A 26,285-nucleotide genomic window follows, 5' to 3' on the forward strand; every position below is an offset into this window, starting at 1 on the left:
GGCATAAACCACTTAATCATCTTCATTGTGTCAGGAGATACTGTAGGTGGGCGCTGAAGCAGGTCCGTGCTTCTCCTCCCAGGGCAGTTTTTCCTTCAGCCCCTCAAGAATGGCTCTCCTCCGCCTTGTGGCCTCCCTTTGTGCTTACGGAGTGAAGCTCCGCCTCCTGGGCCTGATATTCAGGCTTCCTTTATGAGTCTTCTGACTTCTCCAACTTTTCCTCTGTTATTCTGTAAAAATCTGGGCGGGGAAAATTCTCTCCTGAGTATTCATTCACCTCTTGGCACCTTGTCTGGTAAGGTGTTTTTTTTTTTTTTTTTTTTTTTTTTTTTTGGTCCCACCATTGCTCCTTCTCTTTCTCTGCCCAGGGCTACATCCTAACCCTGTGGGTAAAGCCTCTTCCATTGCCCACCTGCCTGACTGTGTGGAGAATTCAGCCCACGTCGAAGGTTTAGGTTTGGGAAGGTCAGGACCATGTACTTAGAACTGCAGACCCACTGATCATAAAGAAGGCAGTTTATATGCACATGAGCTGGTACTTTGCCTTTTTCATCAGCCGGTTCAGAGCTGAGGGTGACAGGAAGAGGGGCACTAGTTTCAGTACCCGCAGAGACCTCTAGCTTGAATTCAGCTGGTTTTTTTACAGGTTGGACATCTTATTTGTGTTTATTGGACTCTTGTCTGTTTGTAAATTTTAAGTTACCCACTTTTCTATTGTGACGCTAGAGTTCCAAGAATGATTTTTTTTTTTTAAGATTTTATTTATTTATTTGACAGAGAAAGAGACAGCCAGCGAGAGAGGGAACACAAGCAGGGGGAGTGGGAGAGGAAGAAGCAGGCTCATAGCGGAGGAGCCTGACGTGGGGCTCGATCCCAGAACGCCGGGATCACGCCCTGAGCCGAAGGCAGACGCTTAACCACTGTGCCACCCAGGCGCCCCCAAGAATGATTTTTTTTAAGCTGTTTCTATAATACCATACATAGCCTATAAAAAATTGAGATATAATTGACATAAAACATGTGAGTTTCAGGCACACAACATAGTGATCCGATATTTCTATATATTTTGGAATGATCACTACAGTAGGTCAAGTTGATATTGATTATCACGCAGTTACATTTTTTTCTTGTAATGGGAACTTTTTTTTTTAAGATTTTATTTATTTATTTGACAGACAGAGGGAACACAAGTAGGGGGAGTGGGAGAGGAAGAAGCAGACTCCCAGTGGAGGAGCCTGATGTGGGGCTCGATCCCAGGACCCTGGAATCACGCCCTGAGCTGAAGGCAGATGCTTAACAACTGAGCCACCCAGGCGGCCCCCCCCCCTTTTTTTAAAGAGGGAGGTGGGGAGGGGCAAAGGGTAAGGGAGAGAGAGATAATCCTTTTTTTTTTTTTTAAGGATTTTATTTATTTATTTGACAGAGGGAGAGGGAACACAAGCAGGGGGAGTGGGAGAGGAAGAAGCAGGCTGCCAGCAAAGCAGGGAGCCCGATGCGGGACTCGATCCCCACGCCCTGAGCTGAAGGCAGACACTTAACGACTGAGCCACCCAGGCACCCTGGAGAGAGAGTATCTTAAGCAGGCTCCATGCCCGGTGTAGAGCCCAACATGGGGCTTGATATAAACCTGAGTTCATGACCTGAGCCAAAATCAAGAGTCAGGGGCATCTGGGTGGCTCAGTCAGTTCAGCATCTGACTCTTGGTTTCGGCTTGGGTTATGATCTCGGGGTTGTGGGATCGAGCCCTGTATGGGGCTCAGCAGGAGGTCTGCTTGGGATTCTCCTCCTCCTCCTCCTTCTCCCTCTGCCCCCCCCCCCCCCCGCTCATGTGGGTGCCTGCTCCCCCCCATAAATAAATAAATAAATAAATAAATAAATAAATAAATAAATAAATAAATATCTTGTTTTTTAAAAAACAAAACAAAATCAAGAGTCAGATGCTTACCTGACTGAGCCACCCAGGCGCCCCTGTAATGGGAACTTTTATGATCTCTCGTAGCAACTTTCAAATGTATAATTCAGTGTTATTATTAACTATAGTCACAATGCTGTACATTACATTTTTTTTTTTATTAAAGATTTTATTTATTTATTTGAGAGAGAGCGAGCACAATCAGGGGGAGCAACAGAGGCAGAAGCAGAAGCAGGCTCCACACTGAGCAGGGAGCCTGACATAGGGCTTGATCCCAGGACCCTGGAATCATGACCTGAGCCAAAGGCAGACGCTTAATGGACTGAGCCACCCAGGTGCCCCTGTACATTACATTTCATGATTTATTTTATAACTTGAAATCTGTATCTTTTGACCCCCTTCACCATTTTGTCCACCTTCCATCATAGGGTTTTATTATTATTATTCTGTGTATTTGATTACCTTTTTACTAGGGCTCAGTTCTCTTTCTACCTTTTTTGTCAAACCTTTCTGTATTGTTCCAGTTCTTCCGTGGCCACTCCTTTTTTCTGAACTCTTAGAATATCTCATTAAATTATTTTAGGATTATTTTTTTCTCTTTGAGTAGATTTAAGTATTCTATGAGCAAGGAGTTTTGACTTCTACTTTATATCTTTATTTTTAAGGTTTTATTTATTTATTTGACAGAGATAGAGAGCATGAGTGGGGAAAGGGGCAGAAGGAGAGGGAGAAGCAGGCTCCCCACTGAGCAGGGAGCCTGATTCAGGACTCGATCCCAGAACCCTGAGATCATGACCTGAGCCAAAGATAGACACTTAATCTACTGAGCCACCCAGGCACCCCCTACTTTATGTCTTGAGTACTTTTTACGTAATAGGTATCATTAATTGTTTAGTGATAGTGCTAAAATTTCAGAGATATTTCTCAGGATAACATTTTTAGGACTTTCTCCCTTTCTTTCTCTCTTTTTTAAAATTTTATTTTGTTTTTCTAACAAAGACTCTTAGCTGTGGCAAATTATAGAACAGTTCCTTACCATTAGCTGTATTCCTCTTGTTTCTTTTTCACTCTGTGCTCATCAGATGCTGTGTGATGCCGGGTGAACTCCTCTCTTGAGAAGTTACCCATTAGTCTCCAGGAGTCCTAGAATCAGTGGAGAAGGATTCCCAAAGAGGAGCAGCATTTTAAATATAGGGTCCTATAGACCAGAGGTTATCAAGGCCCAGGTAGGAAATATTTTAGGTTTTGCAGACAAAGAGGCAAAAAAGAGGATATTATATAGGTATTTATATAACAAGAGAGCAAATTTTCACAGATTTTATTGAAGAAATTAAAAATATAAAAAAATACTTGAGTTTCAATATTCTGTAATACAGACCTAATAATGAGAAGAATGGAATTCTTTTTCTAGGGGGATAACATTTCATCTAAATTGTGTTCATAGCCAGAGTTCCCCCTCTCAAATTCTATTGCGTTCATCTAATCTCCTAATGCTGATCTGTAGTGAGATTTTACATATTTCATCTTTGAAAATGTCTTTTTACACAGATAGGTGCTGCCACATTCTGATGTCAGTCTACAGGCATGTATATTCATCACTCGAAAGGCATTTATAGAATTCTTTTAAATTTTACTCTTGGTGTTTGCCTTTTAGCAGGTCATTACATTGTAGATTAAGTACTTCAGTTGACAGATAGGAAAATCCTCATTTGTATAGCTGTATGAATTTTGTAATAGGAAAATTTCCTTTACATTTGCATTAAGGTCTGAAAAATGCTTTTTAACTGTAGTTTGAGCTCAGAAAATGTACCCACTGCAAATTTGTATGGGAACAGAGATCTCACTTCAATTTCAAGTTCTGACAGCATGGGAAGTGTATGAAGCAGCTTGAATTTATGATCCTAACAAGTTAGTACTGAAATGACCTTACCACAGCAGAAGGTTTGCAGATCAGTGCTGGTTAGCCTTGCAGTTTCACGTTGAATTCACTAAGAAACATCAAGACCTCAGCAGACGCCCATTTCCAGAGCCATTCAGTGCTCAGTAGTAGTGGTTGAGGTTTGTTCCTCTCATTCAGGAAAATTTCAGTCTTGGCCTTGGGCTCAAAAAGTTGCAAAAAAAACATTAACCCCTGATAAGCCATAAGCTTGCAGGTGATATAAAGTCTGAGAGAGTAAATGAAGTTCACTGTTGACATTACCGGTTCAGTAACACATGAGGAATTTAAAAAACCTCTCGGAGGAGCTTCTGATGAAAATAAGAAGAGCCATAAGCTTTGAACAGTACATCCTCACAGGTTTTGTAAATTGTCTAGTTAAGCCATTTTTTCCTCTACACATCACTTGACCCCCATCCGTGGTAACACGTCACAGCGGCTTCTCCTGCACGCTCTGGTGACTTCTCTTCACTCAGCTGCTCTGGAAACGCTCGGCTTGTGGCTGTTTCTTAGGGACTGTTCATAAAGGCTCGTTTGTCATCATTTCAGACACTCAGATAAACACCAGCGGAGCTGCATCGGTCGTATCTGTGAACCCCTCGTGAACCCCTCGAGAATCCAAGGGAGAGCTATCACCGGCTTCCTCGCCGCTTGGCTAACAGGCCACTTGGAGACCAGCTTTGCTTGAAGTTTCATTTTCTTCTTTTATTTTTGTGAAGAAGTTCTCCTTTTAGATGTTCCGGTGAAAATGTGTAAACGTTTCTGACGCGAGCCTGCCTGTGCATCGGGAGCGCTGGCCACTGCATGGTCTGGAGATGGGGGTGCGTGCTGCGGCTCCCAGCGCCGGGGCGGGGCGCATGCGGGGCAGGCACGGCGCTTGGCCGTGGGATTGCAGGACACGAGAATCCCCACCCCGCTCTGTCTTACAAGCACAGCAGTCCAAGTCCCGTTTTTCTTGTTTTGACGTGTTGGGGATGCAAGGATAATAATAAAATGTCACGGTTCAACACATGGCGCTCAAAGCACGGTGGGGTTACAGCTCTGTCACTGTGATCTGGAAGGCATCCAGCAGAGCAACAGTGCGGAGTGATGAGTGCACTACATGTGGTCTCTGTCACCCTCAGCTCTGCCTTCGTTGTGTGACAGCCGCCAGAGGCTGGATGTAAATGGATGGTGTGGCTGTGTTTCAGGAAAACTCAATTGAATTTCAGAGAATTTTCACAAGTCATGGAATGTCATTCTTCTGATCCCCTCCCCCCCCAGTTAAAAATAGGAAGATCATTCTTTGCTCAGGGGCTATATAAAAATAGGTGGCAGACCAGATTTGGCAACTTTATTACTGTACCCCCAGGTGTCCCAGGGCTCTGGAGTTGGCTCACTTGCTGATGGTAGAAAGAATGGGGTGACAAAAAGGACCTAAATGTGAAGAGGTACCATTGTGGTTTTTGCTGTTGGTTGGTGACTGGCTTGTTCTGTTTGCTTGTTTTTTGTACACAGACTCTTTTTTTTTTTTAATATTCATTTATTTATTAGACAGAGAAAGAGACAGTGAGCGAGAGAGGGAACACAAGCAGGGGGAGTGGGAGAGGAAGAAGCAGGCTCCCAGCGGAGGAGCCTGATGTGGGACTCGATTCCGGAACGCCGGGATCACACCCTGAGCCGAAGGCAGACGCTTAACGACTGCGCCACCCAGGCGCCCCAGTACACAGACTCTTAAGTGTACGCAGCTACTTCCTGTCTTTCCATATGACTGGGCAGATTAGCTAATCTTTCACAATATCTTGATTTCTGACTGAGCCCACGTTTGTAGAGCTCTTATTAAGTGCCAGGGATTGTACTAAGCGCTCTTCCATTTTCTCTCCTTTCGTAATATCATACCGTACTTGGGCACATAGTTTGTATTGGTGCATAGTGTAAGAAGTCAAACAGTACCACAAGATTTACAGCAAAAAATAACAATCATCTGCTCTATCTCTCTTATCCTTTCTCATCCTCATCCCTTAATTACTTCCTAGGGGCCACTACCTTTATCTCTGAGCTGTTTTCTTATATTTATTCCTTCCGTGTTTGAGCTGTGTGCCTATAGGTAGCCGTTTCTAATCTAGCTGACTTCTAACAAGGAAGGTGAAGGTTTGCTTTTACATATGCATTGCTTCTTTCCCTCCCCCGTCTTCCAACATGGTTAAAGCACGCTTTGGTGAAAATCAGTATAAAAGTATGTATATTTTGGTGAATTGTTCCCTAGGTCTCTGACTTAATTAGTAAAATTCTTCTCAGCATGGTCACATACATCTGGCACATAGGTCTCCTGTGTGAACACATCTTTTCAGAGCCCTCTGCCTCATGCATGCCTCACTCTGAGCTGATTCCTCTTGACGCGCTCTGTGGTGGCAGGTGTCCCCTCCTTACTTTTCTTCTGAAAGTTTTCTTTGCTTAAGTGTCTCAGTGTGTAGGATCCCTGGTTCCATGTGTTCTGTGTCTTCCTCTCATGGCTTATTACCATGCTTTTTTTTTTTTTTTCCTTAAGATTTTATTTTTAAGTACTTTCTGCTCCCAGCATGGGGCTTGAACCTACAACCCTGAGATCGAGAGTCACATGTTCTACTTACTGAGCTAGCCAGGCGCCCCTATTGGCTTATTGCAGTGCTTTGGTGGAGCCCATTTTCTAATAGCTTTTTTTTTTTTTTTTTAAGATTTCTATTTATTTGACAGAGGGAGAGCACGCAAGAACAAGCAGGGGGAGCAGCAGGCAGAGGGAGAGGGAGAAGCGGGGCTCGATCCCAGGACCCTGGAACCATGACCTGAGCCGAAGGCAGAGGATTAACCTGCTGAGCCTCCCAGGTGCCCCTCTAGTAGCTTTTTGAGAAAGGGCGAATAAATCTTTCCGACCTTCCATGTCTGAAAATGCTCTTTTCTAGAATTACTGTTGAGGAAGCTGATACCATTCTGATTTTCAGTGTTTTTTGGAGTATTTTTTCCTCACTAGAAAAGTTGAGATACTGTCTTTATCTCTGATACTGTGGGATTTCACACTGTGCCTTAGAGGTCTGTTCCATGACCCACTGTGATAGGATGTGTGGGTCCTGTGGGGAGAGTCCTTACTCCATATACTCGGAGAAAAAAAGGGTTGTTTTGATGAGGCAGGTGGTTGTGAATTGTAATATGTTCTTCTAAAGCTTACGTTACTTGGATGTTGGACTTTCTGAATTATTTCTCTATTTTCTGTCTTTTTATACATTTGTTGGCATTTTTTCTTTTTCTTTGTCCTTTACTGCTGTCTTGCTTGAGTTGCCAGAGGAGTGGAGAATTATGTTTACCCAGTAAACATCTGGAAGGTTGTGTAATCCTTTCATTTTCTTGTTGAGGCTCCGTGTCAGCCCAGATGAAACCATCCCTTTTATATCAAATGGACTTGAGAAGAGATTTATAAAACAGCACTTAGTATCGCCTTCCTTTCCTGAACGGATGCCCTCAGAGAGGATCATCCAGGCTTTGGCCAGAGTTCCTCCAGTCTCAGGGTTTTGCGTGTATTCATGGCCATAACCTTTAGCCTGATCTTTAACGAGTTCCTGCTTCTGCTCACACATAATCTCTATTTTTCGCTCACTGGCTCTCATTTATGTTTGGGAGCCATACATGGTAGTGTAAAAGAGCTTTAAGATGTGCAGAGCTAGTTATTCTATCCCCCAAGTGATGAGTCCTTTTGCCTGGTCATCTCTTTAGGTGCCATGTGATCAGCAATCCCTTCCTCCTGCCCAGAACAGGGTGTGGTGTTGCCTGGCAATGGGTGATCTGTCCCGGAAGGCTGCAGTGGGATTAGATCTTCCACGGTCCTAGACAGGATTCATCTCTGACTTTATTCGGAGGTTGCTTTGCTTATTAGTCTCATCATAATATGACTTCATGTGGAGCTTATAATCAGCTAAATCTTTGGACCTGCTTCTCTTTACACTGTACCCGCTCGTTCTAGCTCATGCCTCAGGTCTGCCACTGCTCTCCTCCTGGGGCCACCCCCTGTAGCTGCAGACCTCAGAACTATTCTGTGCTGTGCCAGCTACTGCTGCCCCTCTTTGTTTGTTTGTTTTTTGTAGTTTTATGGTTTTATGAACACAAGTACAACGTGCACATGAGCTGTCTATTCATTTTCTTCACTGTGCAGCCTGGCATTGGGGTTGGTGACTGATGGCCAGCTGGGCTGCTCTTTGTACAGGGGCTTTGTGGTTCTTGGAGGAGACATCGTGAGCGATCTCTGCATGCTGAGATTTGTTGCACATCAGCGACACTTCAGGCTCCTTGACGTTGTGTGCTAGGAACTTCTGGAACCTGTGGGGCTGCATGTGCTTTGTCTTCTTGTTGCTCCCGTAACCAGTGTTGGGCATCGAAAGCAGGTCCTTGACTCTTCTGTGCACCCAACCGTCATTGCTTCTGGGTTTCTGCCAGTTGCACTTAATTTTGACATACCAGTCTGGTTGATGCTTGATGAACTTATTGGTCCTCTTTTTAACGATCTTGGGCTTCTGCAGAGGTCTGAGGGCAACCATGATGCTGGATAGGAGGTGGCTGCCACCTCCACAGGCAGCACCGGGGAAGAGAACAGCTGCCCCTCTTGCTGTCCAGTTACATGTTGCTGCTCTCTGATGTTTGCCTCTGATTTGTTGACGCTTCTGCCTGGTTTCAGAGATTCAGAGAATCCTGCAGCTTGAGATGGAAAATCCGCTGTTAGACCCCTTAAGAATTCTCTGGTGTGACTCTGATGGTACGTCTTACCCTTGCTTGTTTGCATGTGCACTCTCTCCCCCCTCCCTGTCCCTGTGCCTGTCTCTCTCTCTCTGTCTTTCTCTCTCTCACACACACACAGCACTTAGATGCTGCTGGGTTTTCCTTGCCTTCATTCCTTTGCTCTCTATCAAGGCTTCTGGCAAGAATTTGGTTACCATTGTATCCCCCTCATTACTTAGGTTTTCTCTTCCCAGGCCCTCAGTCTCACTTTGAAAAGACCCACAAAACTTGTTTGTAGTAAAATACTATGCTTTACATATCCTTGGACTGAAGTTTTTGAAATTGTGGAAATTATGCATAAAATTTCATATACATTTGAGTTTTCATAATGACAATTTGTATAGGAACACAGTAACTTGTTTTAATGTGGACCAGGTGACCAAAGTAGGACTGGGTTTTCCTTGGTTGGCAGTTGGCCTTTTTAATGTAAAGGTGAAGTGTGTGATGAGATTGCGGCGTGCGCCCTGCCCTTAGCATCTGAGTGCTGGATTTGGAGTTAGCTCCAGCGTGGGGGTGACGTTTGGTTTCTGAGGGTCATGTATTTCCCGAGCAGCTTAGAATTCCAAAGGCAAGCCAGAAATTTGTCATCTGATACTGCAAAGTATAGCCAGGATTGAAGAAAAATGAAAATCGGGCTTCCAAGAGACAGAATCGTGGTTGATGTTGGAGGAGGAGCGGTAGCTTAGTGGGAAATCTCTCAGGGGATACCCTGGTTTTCAGAGTGGAGGCTGTTGCAGGGCTCCCCACCTTCTGTGGGTTTTGACAGAGGCTTCTGGATGGGTTGCTCCCTTTCTAGGCTTCTTTCTCTCTGGTCCATCTGTTGCCCTGTGGATAGTTCGGTGTGTAGAGTAGACATCTGACCTCGCTGCTTATTTGCCCTGTCTTGCCTACTCCACTGCTTAGGTCTTGATGTATTGCCGGTTCCTGCCCCGCCCCACCTTCATGGCCTTGTCTTCAGCACTCCCTCCCTGCCCCGTACTTCTGTCACACCCAAACACTTGGCCATACCCAGAACAGGTTAGACCTCTCCCTCTCTCGGGCTTTGTAGGAGTCCAGCCTCTATTGAAAGTGTGCCTCCACAGCTTAAATGTCATCTCTTCTGCGTCGATTTCCTCTGCTTCTGCTCAGAATTGTTTCTTTCCATATGTTATTAAAATATGTTGCGTCATCTTTACTGTAGATATTTTAAAGCATGTTTATCTCAGTCAAAACTCACTTGTTCTCTCTACTTCTACAGCGAGCCCATGCTGCTCTGTGCTGTATTCCTTCTGGGCCCTTTGAGACCGGGTCTTCATGCCTAAGCTTATCCTTGCACCTTCTGAATGGCTCCTTTTGTTGGCAGGGCCTTCTCCCTGCCATGAATTTCCTGAAGCTACTGGAAACCTCTGGCCTGTTCTCTGCGTTTGCAGGCATATGTGTACTGGCCTGGAATGCTTTTTGCTGTAGCATCACCTGCTGAACCCTACCTGTCTTTTGGGCCTCATGTATAAGGAAGTCTTTCTGGTCAAGCTCCCCTCTCTTGAGCTCCCTTTCTACGGAACAAGCTTGGAGTTGATACCTTTCATTCTCTGTGTTTTCTCCCCCCCCCCCAGTTTTATTGTATTTTTCAAGGGGTAGGGACCATTTATCATAATATTCCTGAATTCAAAGTATCTGCTGATTAATATAAGACATACTAAATGGAATTGACTCTTTTATTTATTACTCTCAAAGAAAAGCTGAAATATCAAAGAAATTACAAAGTAAAACTGAAAACGATTCTGGAATATCTGGGTGGTAGAAACGTGATTGCCTTTGACATTTTCTTTGGAAGAAGCAGTTGCAAAGCAAATACAATGAAACTGGCTCAGAGTTTGTGTTGCCTTTCCTCCAAAGAAATACGTATCTCTAATAGGCACGCTGATCTTTGATTTAATTAGTCCAGCCTTTGGGTGGGGGCTGAGGGAGGGCAACTGTAGGAAATGGAGAAGCAGCTACTGGGTGGACTTTCCAGTCCGTTGTGATCTTTTCCCTGGGTACTGAGCGAGAGCCGCCTTCAGAGTCCAGCTGTTACTCTTTGTGTTCCATGTTTCTGCCTCTTCATGTAAAAGAATGTTTGCCTAGGCATTCAGCTTTGCTGTGAGGAGGAAGTTTATCGCTAACATATAGCACAGAAGCGATCTGCCTTCAGAGTGACACTGCACGCTCCTGTTTATAGGTACTTTGCTCCCTGTCCCCTGTTTGTGGCATGCAGCTTTCAGCGCACCAAGTGAGCAGCCACTCACCCTTCTTGAGCCCAGGCACTTCCCCATTTAGGTCTTGTCAGATGCTGCCCAACTAAGTTCCCCGAATACCTGAATCCAAGCCCAGGAGAGTCCTGATACTCCAGGTGTCTGGCTGCTGGCAGGAGTGCGTGAGCCAGTATGCGCAGCCTTTCAGCAGCTCAGTTTGCCTAATACATCCAGTTCCCAGCTTGCTTGTAAACTTGACCAGAGGTGTGGAGTAACTATGTCTGCTGCTCCTGGAATAAGTAAGTTGTTTTTGATCTAAATGGGGGCCGTGAAGGTTCAGTTTACTCCAAGGTGAAGGGGGGAGTCTAATGGCTTGTTTATTTTTTTTACATTGATGAAACATCATTTTTTCCCAATGTATTTGAGTGACTTAGGCACTTTTTTCTTCTTTATATTTTTAAAAAGATTTATTTATTCATTTCGTGGGGGGGTGCAGAGAAAGAGAGGGAGAGAGAATTTTCAAGCAGACTCCTGGCTGAGCATGGAGCCCAACACGGGGCTCGATCCCATGACCTATGAGATCATGACCTGAGCTGAAAGCAAGAGTCAGACGCCCAACTGACAGAGCCATCTAGGCGCCCCTGTGATATTTTTGAGTTAGCTTAGAAAATGAAGTTCCCACAGACCTGCACCTATTTTACAATTTGGCAGGGTTTATCAAAACCAGTAGTGAGCCACTTATGGCCCTCCTCTTCTAGTCCTTCATGTTTCAAGGTGAAAGATGTGAAAACTTCCCTTTTATTCCTACAAATATTTCTAAATATTAGAGGCTAAAAAACAGTTCTAGTTTTCTTGTGACCTGCTTTTTCTAAGCTGAAGACTGTACAAGTTGCTTTATATATATAAGAATAAACATGATTTCTCATGTATGTTTACATTAGAAGCAAGGAAAAACATGGCCCATAATCTCTCCTCACCAACCCCACATTAGCCCTTTGTGGAAAAGGTGGTTAACTGTTGACTTTGGCTGTGGAAGGAGATTGAGGGGAGGGTGGTTATTTTAGTAGCAGGGGAGAAACTTTGAATCATAATTGTAGTAATACATAATTAGAACTGTCTTGTGCAGTACAGTAACCACTGGCCACATAGGACTCTTGAGCATAAAATGTGGCTGGTCCAAATTTGATGTGCTCTAAGTGTAAAATACACCCGTATTTTGAAGACTTCGTACCAAAAGAATTACATGTTGAAATAATAGTATTTGATATATGAGGTTAAATAAAATACACTATTAACATTGACGTAGCCAGTTTCTTTTACATTTTTGATGTGGCTGCTAGCAAATTTAAACTTACATGTGTCTCTTATTGTGGCTCACGTGCTGTTTCTGTTTGGCAGGGCCATGTTAGCCGGTAGGTGGAGCCAGCTCTGTTCCCTCAGGGGGGAGCCACGGGCGTTGGGAGGAGTGCACCCCCTGAGGTGCGCGGGGGTCTGAACTCTGACAGTATGTGTTTGTACACCTTTGTTTGAGACCATGAAAAATATATTATGAATATTTCCTTCGTCGCACACATAAATAGAAAAAATATTAAAAATTTATAACATCTGGGCGCCTGGGTGGCTTGGTGGTTAAGTGTCTGCCTTCTGCTCAGGGCGAGATCCCGGCATTCTGGGATCGAGCCCCACATCAGGCTCCTCCGCTGGGAGACTGCTTCTTCCTCTCCCACTCCCCCTGCTTGTGTTCCCTCTCTCGCTGGCTGTCTCTCTCTGTCAAATAAATAAAATCTTTAAAAAAAATTTATAACGTTTAGTGTATAGATTAAGTCTTCTCCTTTGTGTTGTCTTGGACGTAAACAGCTGCTCCTTCTCCCTTTGTAGCTTGTACTCTGTATATTGAGGGGACTGCAGCTATGAAACTGGAAGAGTTGATGTTATTAGCAAATACTCACTTAGGACACGGGATCTTGGCGATTCCAGTGAGGCCAGTGATGACATGGTGTGGACAGGCTGTCTTCATGCATGCGCCACCCATGTGGTCTCGGGGCCCCAGGCCCCCAAGTGTTTGCTTTCATGTTCAGCTGTTCTTCATAAGCTCAGAAATTCTTAATCATCTTGGAATCTTTTTTTGAATCTTTGAGTATTTTGCCCTGGACCCAGCCAGCCCTGCGACAGTTAACAGTAGTGTGTGGTGGGGGTTTTATGGAGAACAGCTTCTCCTTCTGGGATAGAACATTGCTAACTTTAAGCACAGTTCTTAGGAATAGGAGAGTTTGAGTTTTAAATTCATTAACACTCTTCTTTGTCATTCCCTCGGTTTGCGCCTGTCATTTATAGGCAGGACAGTCAGCACTTTCTCCCTTCAGAGTGCTACTAGTTTATCTTTCACCATGTTTGTCCTGTCAGTTTTTCTGGGCTCCTGTTAGAAAGTGATACAATATGTTACGTTCTACATCTGTCATGTTGAAAAAAACCCCTCTAATATCAGCTTGTCCACAGGGAGTTTCTGAAATAAAAAACATAGTCACATATTTGCATCATATGCTTTTCTCTGTTTCTCATGGTTATGTGATTATTTTGAATATGCTTACTGCAGTTTGTTGCAAATGACAGCAGTAGTTTAAACCCAGGGCAGCAATAGCAGCAGCATCTGGGAACTTCCTAGAGACGCAGAATCTCTGGCCTGATGGCTGGTTTACTGTATCTGAATCTGTGACTGTGTTTTAACAAGACCCCTAAGTGTTTCCTATGCCCGGGAACATTTGGGAGCACTGGTTTAAACCTCAAACACTTGTGTGGGGGGCATGCCTACTGCCCAAGCGCTTCCCGTTGTCGCGGTGCCTGTGTGGTCCAGCTCCCATGCCAGGCCTTTCTCAGTGACTCCTCACAGCCAGTTTGCTTCGTGAAGATCCTGAGATTTAGAGAGGTAAAGTCACTTTCCCAAGGGTTCGGGGCAGGCCAGTAGTGGAGCCAGCATGGGAATCCAGGTCTGCTTAGATGCTTAACAGTCCTCACAAGGCTGGGGAGGAAATGCTGTTTATTCGATGAAAGCACGTGGTTGTAGGTGGTTTACATATACCACAGATGGGCCCCTATTGATTGTACTATGCTGGCGGCACCCTGGAAAATTCTTCGGAGGGTCTGATGTTCTCATACCTTTTACAAAGAATTTAGAATTTAACCACATGACTATACTAGTTCCCATGTCACAGAGTGGCACCTTTTCTCTCAGAAACAAAGTGTTATTGCTTAACTGCTTTGAAATAAAGGTACCATGGCCCAGATTTTGCTTCCAAGAAGGAAGGTATTTCAATAATCTTAGAGGACCTTTAATTAAAGTGGTTGGTCTAAGCTGAATAGGTTTATGGATCCTGTTTTGTGCATGTAAGATGGTCATTTTCACCTGTGTCTTGACGTCTGGGGAGTGCAGAGCACAGTAGAGGCCATCTGTGGCAAGCTGACAGGTCACTCCCCAGTGACCCGCCTGCCTGACCTTCAGCTCTTTTAGAGAAAACACTTCTTGCAAGCTACTTAATCCAACTTATAAAACAACTCTAAGGGGGTGCCTGGGTGGCACAGTCAGTTGGGCATTCAGCTCTTGGTTTTGGCTCAGGGTCGTGAGATCGAGCCCCTGTCAGGCTTCACACTCAGGGCAGAGTCTGCTTAAAACTCTCTCCCTCCCCCTTGGCTCCTCCCCTCCATGCACACACACACTCTCTCTCTCAAATAGGTAAGTAAAAATCTGAAAAACAAAACATAAACCCCAAACCCAAAGAAACAAAACAACTCTAGGATTTTGAAGAAAGATAGTTTGGTTTTATTTACCATTTCCCTCTTTGTCTTGTTAATAGAAAAGCCCTCGATTTGGTTTACTGTAGGAAATTGTGTTCCCTTTTATCCCTAAATCCTATTCAGTGATTTGGTTTACTGTAGGAAATTGTGTTCCCTTTTATCCCTAAATCCTATTCAGTTATAGCTAGGGTGTGAATTTTAAAGTGTATTTATATTAACTAAAAATTAGCTGTTGAAGTGCTGACTCTTTTCAGTTTTTCTGAGTATCTTAGTTGTATTTTTGAAAGGTCTCCATTTTACCACAGGGCCCTGGTTGAACTTTGTAACTGTTAGTTCATACCTAGCTTGTTTCTACTTCAAAGGACATGAATAGAAGCTAGGGTAACTAATTTACTGGTGCCATTCATTTCCAGTTAATTTGCTCTTTGGACAAAAGATAAAATGCATAATGTTTGCTTAAGGAGTCTACTGTGGTTTTATTTTATTTTTAAGTTTGTAACGTACCCAGTTTAAAGAAAGTGCACTGTGGAAATGCATATTTCAAAGTGTTCTCATTTTAAAAATGCTATTCTAATTCAGGATGGTGGAAAATGAAAGGACTTAGGCATTTTTAAACAGTTGCTAAAAAATTCCTGTTCTCGTGCTTAAATAAGAATAATAAAACAAGAAGTCACAGGCTCAGGGTTTAGAGGAGCTGGCTGATCAGGTAGGACACACTGCTGGAACACACAGACCAGGAGTGTGATGGCTTTGAGGTTGGCAGGCAGCTTTCTTCCAGGTGGTGATTTGGGCATGTGGAGGCATCTTCCACTTTTTGGCTCTGCCATCCCTTAGAGCCTTTTTTGTCTTGGGCGTCCAGCCAGATGCAGAGGGGAGTGCATGGAGGTTTTTATGGTTTATGGCACACTGGGGAAGACATTGTCACGTGGCAGTACCTGCCTGCCCAAGAAATTGGCAACGTGGTCTGCGTAAGCCCCTAGGGAAAGATATCTCTAGATACCTCTAGATATCTGGCCCAGCACCGTGTGACTGCATGCTGCTGGGTGGGCTGAGAAGGTCCAGGGTGGAGACCCATGTAGTCTCAGAGATAGCGGAGAGGAAAGAAAATTAGAGTTCGTGGGAACCTGATTTCTCCTGAGCAAGGGATGCTAAATTTCTTCTGTAAAGGACAAGGTAGTCAATATTTCAGGCTCTGCGGGGCATATTTGATTTCTGTCACACAATTCTTCTCTTTCTTCTTTATTCCTAAAACAACTCTTTAAAAATATCTAAACCATTCTTAGTGTGCAGGCTGTGGGCTGGATTTGGTCTGTGGGCGCTCTTACGTCATCATGGCTAATTATCAGTCTTCTTATAAATCCTGTATTTAATGAGTTACCTTTATGAGGTTGAAATTTAGGGAGTCAGTTTTTACTTGTAGTATATCGATGTGATTATATTCTGATCCATAATTGAGGAGTATGGACTTTATCTACTTTGTGGACTTTTTATAGTTTCCACTTGATGGATGTGAGTGTATATCTTGTTTATAACTAGTCAGTCGTAAGGTCTTGATAATCAACTTTGCTTTTTTGTAATTGATTTCTTAGTATTTTTCATTATACTTTGCCTTTCTGTATGGGATTACAAAAAATAAAAAAGGCATACTATTTTATTTTTTAAAGACTTATTTGAGAGAGAGGGTGTGAGTTGGGGGGGGCAGAGGGAGAGAGAGAGAAGGAGACTCCCAGCCAAACACAGAGCCTGATGCTGGAAGCAGGGGTCAGTCCCAGGACCCCAAGATCATGACCTGAGCCTAAATCAAGAGATGGCCACTCAACCAGCTGAGCCACCCAGGTACCCTAAAAAGGCATACCACTTTATTTGTTTAAGATTTATTTATTTTAGAGAGGGAGAGAGAGTGTGGGTGCAGGGAGAGAGCGTGGGGGGTGGAGGAGAGGGACAAGCCGACTGGTGCTGAGTGGAACCGGACGCCCAGCTGGATCTCAGAATCCTGAGATCATGACCTGAGCCGAAACCAAGAGATGTGTAACCATCTGTACCACCCAGGTGCCCTTAAAAATGCATATTACTTTAAATGAGACCTAATTAAAAAAAAAATACTTCAGGCTAAATTATTAACTGTGTCCAGTTTTCTGAATTCAGGTGGAGAGACTGTTCTGTTAGATTATCAAAAATTTGATTTACAGGCCTAAATAAGCACAGCCTGACCTGATGTCGGTGGAGCATGGGAAAGTATTTGAATACACCTGGTAGCTTTTCAGTCGGTGACTTTGCTGAAGTATTTAAAATAAGTAACATGAGGATGCCTGGGTGGCTCAGTCAGTGAAGCATCTGGCCTTGGCTCAGGTCATGATCCTGTGGTCTTGGGATCAAGTCCCGCACTGGGCTCCTTACTCAGCGGGAATCCTGCTTCTCTCTGCCACTCCCCCTGTTTGTGCTCTGTCTCTCTCTGACAAATAGATAAATAAAATCTTTTAAAATTTTTTGAGAAAATAGGTAAAACGAACTCTTTTGTCACTTTATAGACATCCCAGGATCAAAATTTCCATGATTGACTTTGAAGACAAGGTGTACTGACATGAGGATGAGGTTTTTGGAGTTCTTTAAGGTGCTTTTGCTCCTTGAGCTGAACTGGAGCTCCACCGTCTGTCTGGGTGCCTGCATCTGCCCTTAAAAAACAGAGCAGATTAATACGTGCATGGAGTCCAAGGACGGCCTGTGACTTGCGTGTTGCGTCTGTGTGTGAACACAGCTGTTTGTGTCCCCATACACTTCAGTAGCAAGGAAGAGACAGAGTGGTAGAGTGTGCTGTTTTTAGAATTCGCAGTTTTAAACTCCCAGATAAATGAGCCACACTGCTCTGGCAGAAGCATCGGAGACCGTGCTGACAGCGCTACTTCGGAGTTCTCTTTTGCTATCCTGGTGTCTTTTTTTCCCTCCTTGTTTGATGAGGATAAAATGGCATGATAACGTATCTTTTGTTTGTTTGCCATTTTCCACAATCTGGAAACCAAAAAAAATTTGTGGTTTTATTTCCACCATCTTCTTCCCTAAACTTCCATTCTTGTTAGGGATATATCACCTTTGCCCTTATTTCCTTAGTAATTGCCTTAGAAATAGAAGTAGATTGCTCTTGTGTTTGAAGTATGTGTTTCTGTCCTTCAGTAACAAAAGTGTTACACTCTCAGTGAGCCTTTGCCTGCTCCTGGCCTTGAAGGCGAGAGGCCTAAGCATGTGGGTGGTTGCTGACCATTCTGGCAGTTGTGACCCCGCTTTTTTAGCACGTTCTGTGATGTGTTCTGTGCATAATTAGTGGCCTAATCATTAAGAGAGAGATGGCTGTGCTTTATACTTGTGTCATCCACTGAGCTGTGTGGCACACGTGTCCACGTGCAGGCTTCTCCAGAGTGAGGCACTGCCGGTCTGGTTCAGGGGAGCTGTCGCAGTCACTTCTCATTCCTAACTGTGTCTTCCTGTTGCTGCTAACTTGATGTGAGCATATTGCCATGTGTGTCTTTTGAAACATTTAAGTTTTTTTTTGAAGCAGGGACAACTTTTCTAACACCATATTTCATAATCTTACCTAAAAATTGTTCCCTTAAGGAACGCTTTTTTAAAAAAAATTCCTTAAAACTTTGCTTATATTTTAAACTCTGATTTTATACGTAATAGTTAAGTCACGTGAAGTGCGTATACTTCTACACGTCCTTGAATGACCTGCCGTGGCGCACATCTTTCTTCTGTTCCCGGATCAATCAGTAAGACTGGCTGTATACATAAAATTTGCCCTCCGTGGTGTCTAATTTTTAAAGCATTGTTTTGATCAGATGTTTATGAAAATACTAAGTCAGGGTGTATTCCTACCGATCTTCTGGTATGGACGATCTAGCCAAAATAAACACTTCTCCCAATGAGTGTGCGCGCTACATAAGTATGACCTTCGCAGCGTCCTTCCTTCTGCCTAGGCTGTTCCAACACAGGATTTTACATGAGCACATGTGCATTTTACCATGTTATTTGGTGATAATGGTAACAGGAGCCACTGCACTGGGTGGACAGTAAAGCTGCAGTTGATCTCTAGGTTTGGGGGTTACATGAAGTAAGAATGTGTCCTACCAAACCCTCTGTCAGGAATTCTGCAGTGAGCATCTACGACAGATAGGAATGACTTGTGAATAGTCCTGTCCCTAATCAGGACTTTTGTTTGATGCTGTCATCTTGTCATATGTTGCTCAAAAGTTGCATTTGAGAGTGTCTTGTCATGACAGCTGTAGATGACATAGTGGCTCCTGTGCTTCCTGTTTCCGGTTGTAACCACTCACGACCCTCTTTAACTCTGTAACTCGAGGAAAACAAACTTCCTATTCTCACTGTTGAGGAAGGGGGAGGAAGAGGAAGGAGGAGTATGTATGTGGCCCTATTAGTGTCCATTGGTTTTCCTGATACATGAGGATGTTGGTTTCCCTATTTCAGCAAGAACTAGGTTCCAGTTGTTTAGTTTCTTTATTAAGAATGGCACAGATTTTATCATTTTATGACTTTCAGACTTTTAGCTGTGAAAGTGCTCTCAGTGGCTAAAAGTGCTAGTGTGTGGTGGTGATTTGTTTAATTCTTTAGTATTCTGAAGAATACTAGGTACTTAGGTCACAGTGCTTGTCATTTGTGGCTTGAAGACATTACTTTTGTGTAAGAATGTGTTCTTCAACTGTAAGAAAGGGTTTACTTTCTTCCTTTCCCAGTGTTAGGTTTTTTTTTTAAATGTCTTTTGCTTTTTGCCTTTTTTTTTTTTTTTTTTTTTAAGTATTAGGGCTCAAACTCATGGCCGTGAGATCAAGAGTCGGACACACTTACCCGACTGAGCCACCCAGGCGCCCCTTCCAGCGTTAAATTCTTAAAAGTGTGGATGGGTTAATTTTGTAGGTTAAAATCATCCCAAGTTTAAGCATTCTTTAAGCATTTTTTAAGTCAAAATTTTTTATTGTCAGTAAAACTATTTTCTGAGAAGGAAAAATCCTGCCGATTTTACTTATTTAGAAAGTATTTTATAGGTTTAATAGACACTTATTTTACTTATGTGACTCAAGTTGGCATTTTAGATTGTAAAACTCAACTGAAATTTGAAAAATTAATATGTGAAGTTGAAATTTTATTTGAAATACTCTCTGCATTTTGTTTAGACCAGCATGTTTTGGAAATTTGATCTTCATTCATCATCCCACATAGACACACTTCTAGAAAGAGAAGATGTAACACTGAAGGAGTTAATGGATGAGGAAGATGTTTTACAGGAATGTAAAGCTCAGAACCGCAAACTTATAGAGTTTCTGTTAAAAGCAGAATGTCTCGAAGATTTAGTCTCATTCATTATAGAAGAACCACCTCAAGACATGGATGAAAAGATCAGATACAAGTAAGAAAATTCAATCTTCTCTTTAGGGTGGGACTGAAGTGAAGTGGGGTAGAATATTATTCTTGTCCAGCAATTCCGCAGAGCTGTTGTAGAACATTTAGAGTGTTAAGATGGTCAAGAGTGACAGACTCAGTGGAGCATTTCATCCATTCTAGAACCGAGTCCAGTGAAATCACAGGGTTTTTAAAATGAGCGTTCTAAATTGCAGTCAGAAGGCTTTGTGGAGGGACAAAGTGCTTTGTAAACAGTGATGAAGTTTCTGAAAATAGTAAGACGATTCAAGTAAGTATTTTCTCTTTTTGCAAATAGGAAGATAGAGATTATGTGACTGCCCAAGATCACATGGCAAATCTAAGCCAGAGCTTGGGTTATGAATACTGTTACTGGTACAAGAAATTCTGGCTTCTGTTAAGATAAGGGAGTGGGTCTTGGTGAATCAGTGGAGCTAAATTTAAGTAGCTAGCACCTTGGATCACTGTAGCGGGTTTCTGTCCTCACTAGTTTCCTCTGCTCATAGCAGAGTAGTAGTGCCCCGGGGGCGGGGGGGCTTCCTCACCATCTCTTAGGACACTTGGACTGCACATGCTTGGAAACCCTTTGTGAGCACTCCGTGTGCATGTAGAGTATTAAGGTTTCGGTGAACTATCTTCCCATCTCCATCTCTGATTGAAGTATTTGACTCTTTCCCTCCTCCCCAGAAAATAGAACAGATTCAGGAACAAAGGGTCATTGATTATGCATTAAATAAACTTAATGGAATAGGAAGAATTAAAGCTTTTGGTAGATTCTTCTTTGCCCTTTCTCCCCCAGTCTCTTCTTTTCAGATACCTTTTTATTTCTTTGTGGGGAGATTTTTGCTGTCAGAGAAATAAGACTTATTAATGCTTTCAGGTTACTGGTGGTTTAGACTTTCAAGGAGGTGAGGTTATTTTCTCTGCTGGCCATTAGATTGACAGCTAGCATTAGCGACAGCCTCCACTCAAATCAATGCCCTAAAAAAGAAGAGGAAAGGAATTTTGCATCAGGAAGACTAGCGTACTCCTGTCTCCCAGAAGACAGACACTTTGCTGTTTTGGAATTCCCTTCCCAGTGAACCAGGACGTGTGGGTGTGGCTTGTCGTGGGGCTCATCCTGGTAGGAGCAGGTGTGCTGCGGGCTTTGCATCCGGCCCACCTGAAGAGGGGTGTCACACTCCCCTCTTACAGAACATGAGCCGAAGGGCTTACCCTTCTGGGTTTGGTTTCCTCGCCGGCTGAATGAAGCTAATACCTCTTTAGCTGGGAAGAATAGGCACAGCACACCTTAGGGAAGGTGCTTATTTTACCAAAAAGTAGTCATGGCCTTTGTAGTATTGCCTTGGTCGGCGCTTTTTTTGTGCTAACTCTGAGGATGCGAGAGCAGGTGTGCCTCCCTGGACACATAGCCTTCTGGATGGCACCATTTTGAGGAAGCATGCCTTCCGTTGGGCAGATGAGTTCTCTGCTGCAGTTCTGGCCGGGATGGAGCCCCCAGCTGTGCGTAAGATACAGGATACAGCTGAATATGCAGAGGGATATTTCAGATGGGATCTGAAAGCTTTTTGGAGTTAAGGTTGACCTGTGGTCATCTCAGAAAATTTAGACTAGTATTTATAGAGTCTGGGTGGTAGAGTGATTGCTGTATTTTGTGAATCTCATAACTTCATATTAGTTAACACACGTGGATTGAACTCATCGCTGTTATAAGTCAGTGATCATATACAAGGTATTAAACGTTTGTCATTTTGCACTAACCTTTTTAATCTTAATGACAAATACCTCAGTTCTAAATAATTTAGCAGAAATTTGAACTAACAGAACTTTGAGAATAGGTCCTTAAGTAGTATAATAAATCCTAAAGCTAAGATGTTGTTGGTTGGGTCAAGCTTCCTACAGAGGGGCTGCCACCCTGAAAGCCAAGGGAAGGAGAGATGCTGCTCTTGACAGGCCATGTGACCATTGGCGTTTGCAGCAGAGCCCTTGGCCCCATCAGTGTAGGTTCTCTGGAGTGGTGGAGGTGAAAGCCTGGCTGGAATGCCTTTGAGGAAGAACTGGCGACAAAGCAGAGACGGCTCTTTCAAGAGTCTCCCGGAAAAGCAGCAGAGAAAGTGGATGCTGCAGGCAGATGGGAGTCAGGAGAGGTGTGGTGGTGTTTTTATCCCTGGTGGGAGAAATAGTGGGACGTTTGTATGCTGGTGAGAGCCATGCAGTACGGAGGGAAATGACAGACAGAGGGAGTGGGCCATCCAGGGATGTGTTGTGCCTGTGTAGGTGGGAGGCCGTCTGAGCAAAAGGTCAGGTGGAGGGCGGCTTTAAGAGCAGCTGGCTCTGCAGACAGGGAGGAGGAAGGCTCCCAGATGCAGGTTGGGGTGCAATTCTTCTCATAGCTTCTGTGTTCTCACTACAAAGGAATTGAGGTCAGAGCATGCAGTGGGGGAGGGGGAGAGGCCTTGCCTCAGTGAGAAATGGAGGGGGTCTTTGGGTGTTTTAAAAGCTTGTTTAATGTTGAGGAGAGAGAGAGGAGCCCCAGCCCGTCTAGAACCAGGACTTGGAGCCTTATGTATAGTGCCCAGTCTCCATATTTGTGCTTCTTTATCTAGATCAAATGTCTCAGTCACTGTGGAAAAATACCCGAAAGTTTCATGAAAAAGATGTTTTAAATGCCCATGCCCTGTTCTGGACCTTGTATGTCAGAATTTGGAGAATACACCCTATGCATTTGGTTTACCAGTGCTTTATTTGCCAATAGTTTCAAATTGGGGCAGTTGAGACAATGTGCCCCCCAACCCCCCACAGCAGCATTTTGGAAGTTTTATAAAGTAGAAAATAAAGAGGAATAAAAGTAGCTAGCTTTCATTTATTCTTAGTATTTTGTGTTATCCTTCCCCGTGAGGTAAAGGCTCTTGTCTTAATATTGCAGACTTGGAAACTGAGGCCCAGGGAGGTTAAGTAACTTGTCCAAGGTCACGCAGCTCATAAGTGGTCGAGACAGAGTCTGAACCTAAGTGGTGTGAGTTCAGAAGCCACACCTGCAACCACTGCATTATCCTGCCCCTGACATAATGGCGACTATATTACGGCATCTTTGAGCCCACATGTTCCATAAAGTAAGAAAGAAAGACTTTAATTTGAGCCACAGAAGAAGACAGCTATTTGATAATTTGCTCTTCATGCCCACACACCTGCCAGTTCTGTTTTCTTTCCCATTCTCTTCCTCCCTTCTAAGGTTCACTTGGGGACATTTCTCATACTGTTCCATCTTCCGACCTCACAGCAGACCCTCTCAGGGGGCTGCAGCCTTCTGGTTTGTGGCCGGTGGCCTCTCGAGCCAGGGGCCTCACAGCGGGCTGCCTTTGCTTGTCTTGGATGCCTCGAGGGGTGTCGTATGTGCTCTGGAGTACAATCCTTGCCTCTCCTGTCAGACAGCAACTTGTGGCTGTTTTGTCACCTCCCTGTCCAGCCAGCCTTTGACTTGCCACTCCAGACGGCCACTCCAGTTGGTCTTGGATCCTGGCTGCTTGACAGGGGGGCGTACAGAGCAGAGAAGTCAACTTGGTGGCGGAGAGTGTCGTGTGGGCCGGCCTTGGAGTCTGCATTTGTTGCTGTTGAAAACAGAAGAGAAATTGTGGTAAAAGGAGTGAGTGGAGAAAATGGATTAGCTCTCTGGTTTTCAGAGAGAGAGAGAGTGCTCTGGGGGTCAAAGGCAAACATGCTTTAGGGGTATAGCTATTTCCAGGGCTGTGGGGTCTCTGGAAGAGGTCTGTGTCCCACAGCAGTGAGACCTGACAGTGGGCTGATCCCTGGAAGACCTGGGAAGGCTGGCGTGGAGAGCTTGTGTTTTGTACACAGCTTTCCCATTAGGGTGACTCAGGCTGGTGTCTTGTTCTCTACTTCCCTGTGTTAGAACATTGATTCTCTTAAGGTGTAGTGTGGACTGAACACTTGATAAGCCCCCCCAAACAGCTTTTTAGTACCAGTTGCAGCCTATGTGAAAATAGAGGTGGCTAGTCTTGGAACCTGAATGTGTCTTGAGGACTTACCAGGTGCCGAGTGTAGTGCAGTTTCCTGGAAACCAGCATCCCCCACGGTTGTCCTGCAAGCTCTGCTGCCTTCCTGCTCGAGCGGGCTGCGGATGGCTGTGGCTGGAGTCAGCCCACACCCTGCCCTGCAGCGCGGCCTCCCCGGGCTCCCGAGCTCTAGGTGCGCTCGAGTTTTGTTGGGGAAAGTGTATCCTGTTCACGCTTGCTGTAGAAGTAATTTTTAGATACAGTAATTTTTAGAATATTCACTTTAATCTAGAGGTTGAGCAGAATGGATTGAAATAACTTTCTAATTCCCAGAGATGATTTTGTTATTTTTCACAAAATTTTAGGAAGCCTTTCTGATTTGTGTTTTACTTTCTGTAATGAAACTGTTAACACAGATGATGATACAAGTGTCCTGTTCTTCTAGGTACCCAAATATATCTTGTGAGTTGCTCACTTCTGATGTCTCCCAGATGAACGATAGGCTGGGGGAAGACGAGTCCTTGCTCATGAGGTTATATAGCTTCCTCCTAAACGACTCCCCCTTGAACCCACTACTTGCCAGTTTCTTCAGCAAGGTGCTCAGTATTCTTATCAGCAGAAAACCAGAACAGGTAAATATCGTTTTCCAGAAGGTAAGTATGAGGGCTGATCATCCCCCTGAGATGATCCCCCAGTAATTGTGTTCTGAGTGTGCCTTCAGTCCAGACTGGTTCTGTAGACGAGTGTGTTTTAAGTATACGGACTTAACCCTGACTTACACGTTCATGACCACGTTCTCACTTGACATATTCTTTTCGAAGTGCCTCACAGCTCAGCTCTGTAGTATACTTCGGTTTCCTCTTTTGACAAATAGTTACAAGCATGAGAACGTGGGGTGTCCATTTGCGAAGGTAGCACCATGGCTCATACTGAGGGTTGAAGGTGTGAGTGGAGTTGTAGTGACTCTGGTGAAGCGACAGTTGTTTTTTTTTTTCTTTCCCCTAATGATGAGCACAACACAAATGAGGCTTTAAATCAAAAAGCTTTTCCATAAATGTAATTGATGACTAGTTCATACAAATGGTGATTATTTTCTGTTTTGATTCCACTCAAAAACTTAGTGTTAAGCTTGAGATGTCTCTGTTTATTTTTTTATTATTATTTTATAAGGTTTTATTTATTAGAGAGAGAGCGTGAGCATGAGGTGGGGGAGGGGCAGAGGGAGAAGCAGACTCCCCACTGAGCATGGAGCCCAAGTGGGGCTCAATGCCACGTCCCTGAGATCATGACCTGAGCCAAAGACAGACACTTTAACTGACTGAGCCATCCAGGTGCCTCGAGACGTCTCTGTTTAGACTCCGTTCCTATCCAGTAGTTCAGGGCAGAAAATCCTACTTTACTGTTGTGGCATGAACTGTCCCCTCCCTCTCCTCCTGCCCTTCCTCCCCTCGCCCCTCACATCTGTTTTGTTCCTAAACAACTCAGAAACACTTGGGAAATTGATTTTCCAAGGATCTACTATATGTGTAGTGGTTCTCAAAGTATGGTTTCTTGACCAGCAGCATGAGTACCACCTGAGAACTTGTTAGAAAGGCAAGTTTGTAAGCCGCACCTCACACGTAGTGAATCAGACACTCTGAGGGTGGGGCCCAGAGATCTGGGATTTTTAGTAAGTCTTCTAAATGACTCTGACGTGTACTAAAATTTGAGAGTCACTGCTGTAGTGGATACTGGTGTGAAGAAGGATGTGCTTACCAGGAGATTGTGATCCACTTCTGGAAACAGGCACCCAAGGACCAACGAGAGCCTCCGATGCTCACGTGCAAACAGACGCCAGAGCGCAGCGAGCAAGGGTGTGATGCCAGGGCTGTAGCTGGTCTGATCGGCCGAGCCTGGCCTCCTCTCTGCTGGAACACAGGCTCCGTGACCCGTCCTTGCCATCAGCAGACATGGAGGGATGGAACTATTTCAGGCCCAGTATGTCTGTCCTTTGCCAAGGCAAACTGGATGCATGGCTTTATTGTAGAAAGACAAGATTGTTCTTTCATGTTCTTAATTAGGCAGGATTATTCTCCTAAATGTATTGGAATTGAGGTTCTTTTTTCTTAGATAGTAATCCCCAAATCATGATTATTGTAATACAGGCAGGCTGTCTTTCCCTCTTCTGCCTTCTGGTGAAAAATAACAGTATTGCTGAGCATTCTGGCAAAGTGCACACTGTC

The 26,285-nt window shown here is 44.1% G+C and overlaps 1 protein-coding gene and 1 pseudogene across 18 annotated transcripts in view; one reads left to right on the forward strand and one right to left on the reverse strand.

The window, feature by feature from the left end:
• The window catches only part of PPP6R3 (protein phosphatase 6 regulatory subunit 3), a 138,931-nt gene that overhangs the window by 45,436 nt on the left and 67,210 nt on the right, over positions 1-26,285 (forward strand). For 14 of the 18 annotated variants that reach the window (XM_045775714.2, XM_045775715.2, XM_045775718.2 and 11 more), the window contains 2 exons: positions 19,807-20,039; positions 24,509-24,695. The exons of 1 other annotated variant lie outside the window; for it this stretch is intronic. In XM_045775714.2, the coding sequence (XP_045631670.1) occupies positions 19,813-20,039; positions 24,509-24,695 (414 nt within the window). In that variant the 5' untranslated portion in view covers positions 19,807-19,812. Of the gene's footprint in view, positions 1-6,541; positions 6,690-19,806; positions 20,040-24,508; positions 24,696-26,285 lie in introns of all 18 variants that reach the window. 3 more of the 18 variants (XM_045775724.2, XM_045775725.2, XM_087855089.1) reach the window with 2 other exon arrangements.
• Positions 7,984-8,389, reverse strand: LOC123778402 (large ribosomal subunit protein eL32 pseudogene; annotated as a pseudogene).

This window comes from Ursus americanus, chromosome 24, assembly GCF_024610735.1.
Source record: "Ursus americanus isolate L20-20 chromosome 24, mUrsAme1.1.p, whole genome shotgun sequence".
NCBI lineage: Eukaryota > Metazoa > Chordata > Mammalia > Carnivora > Ursidae > Ursus > Ursus americanus.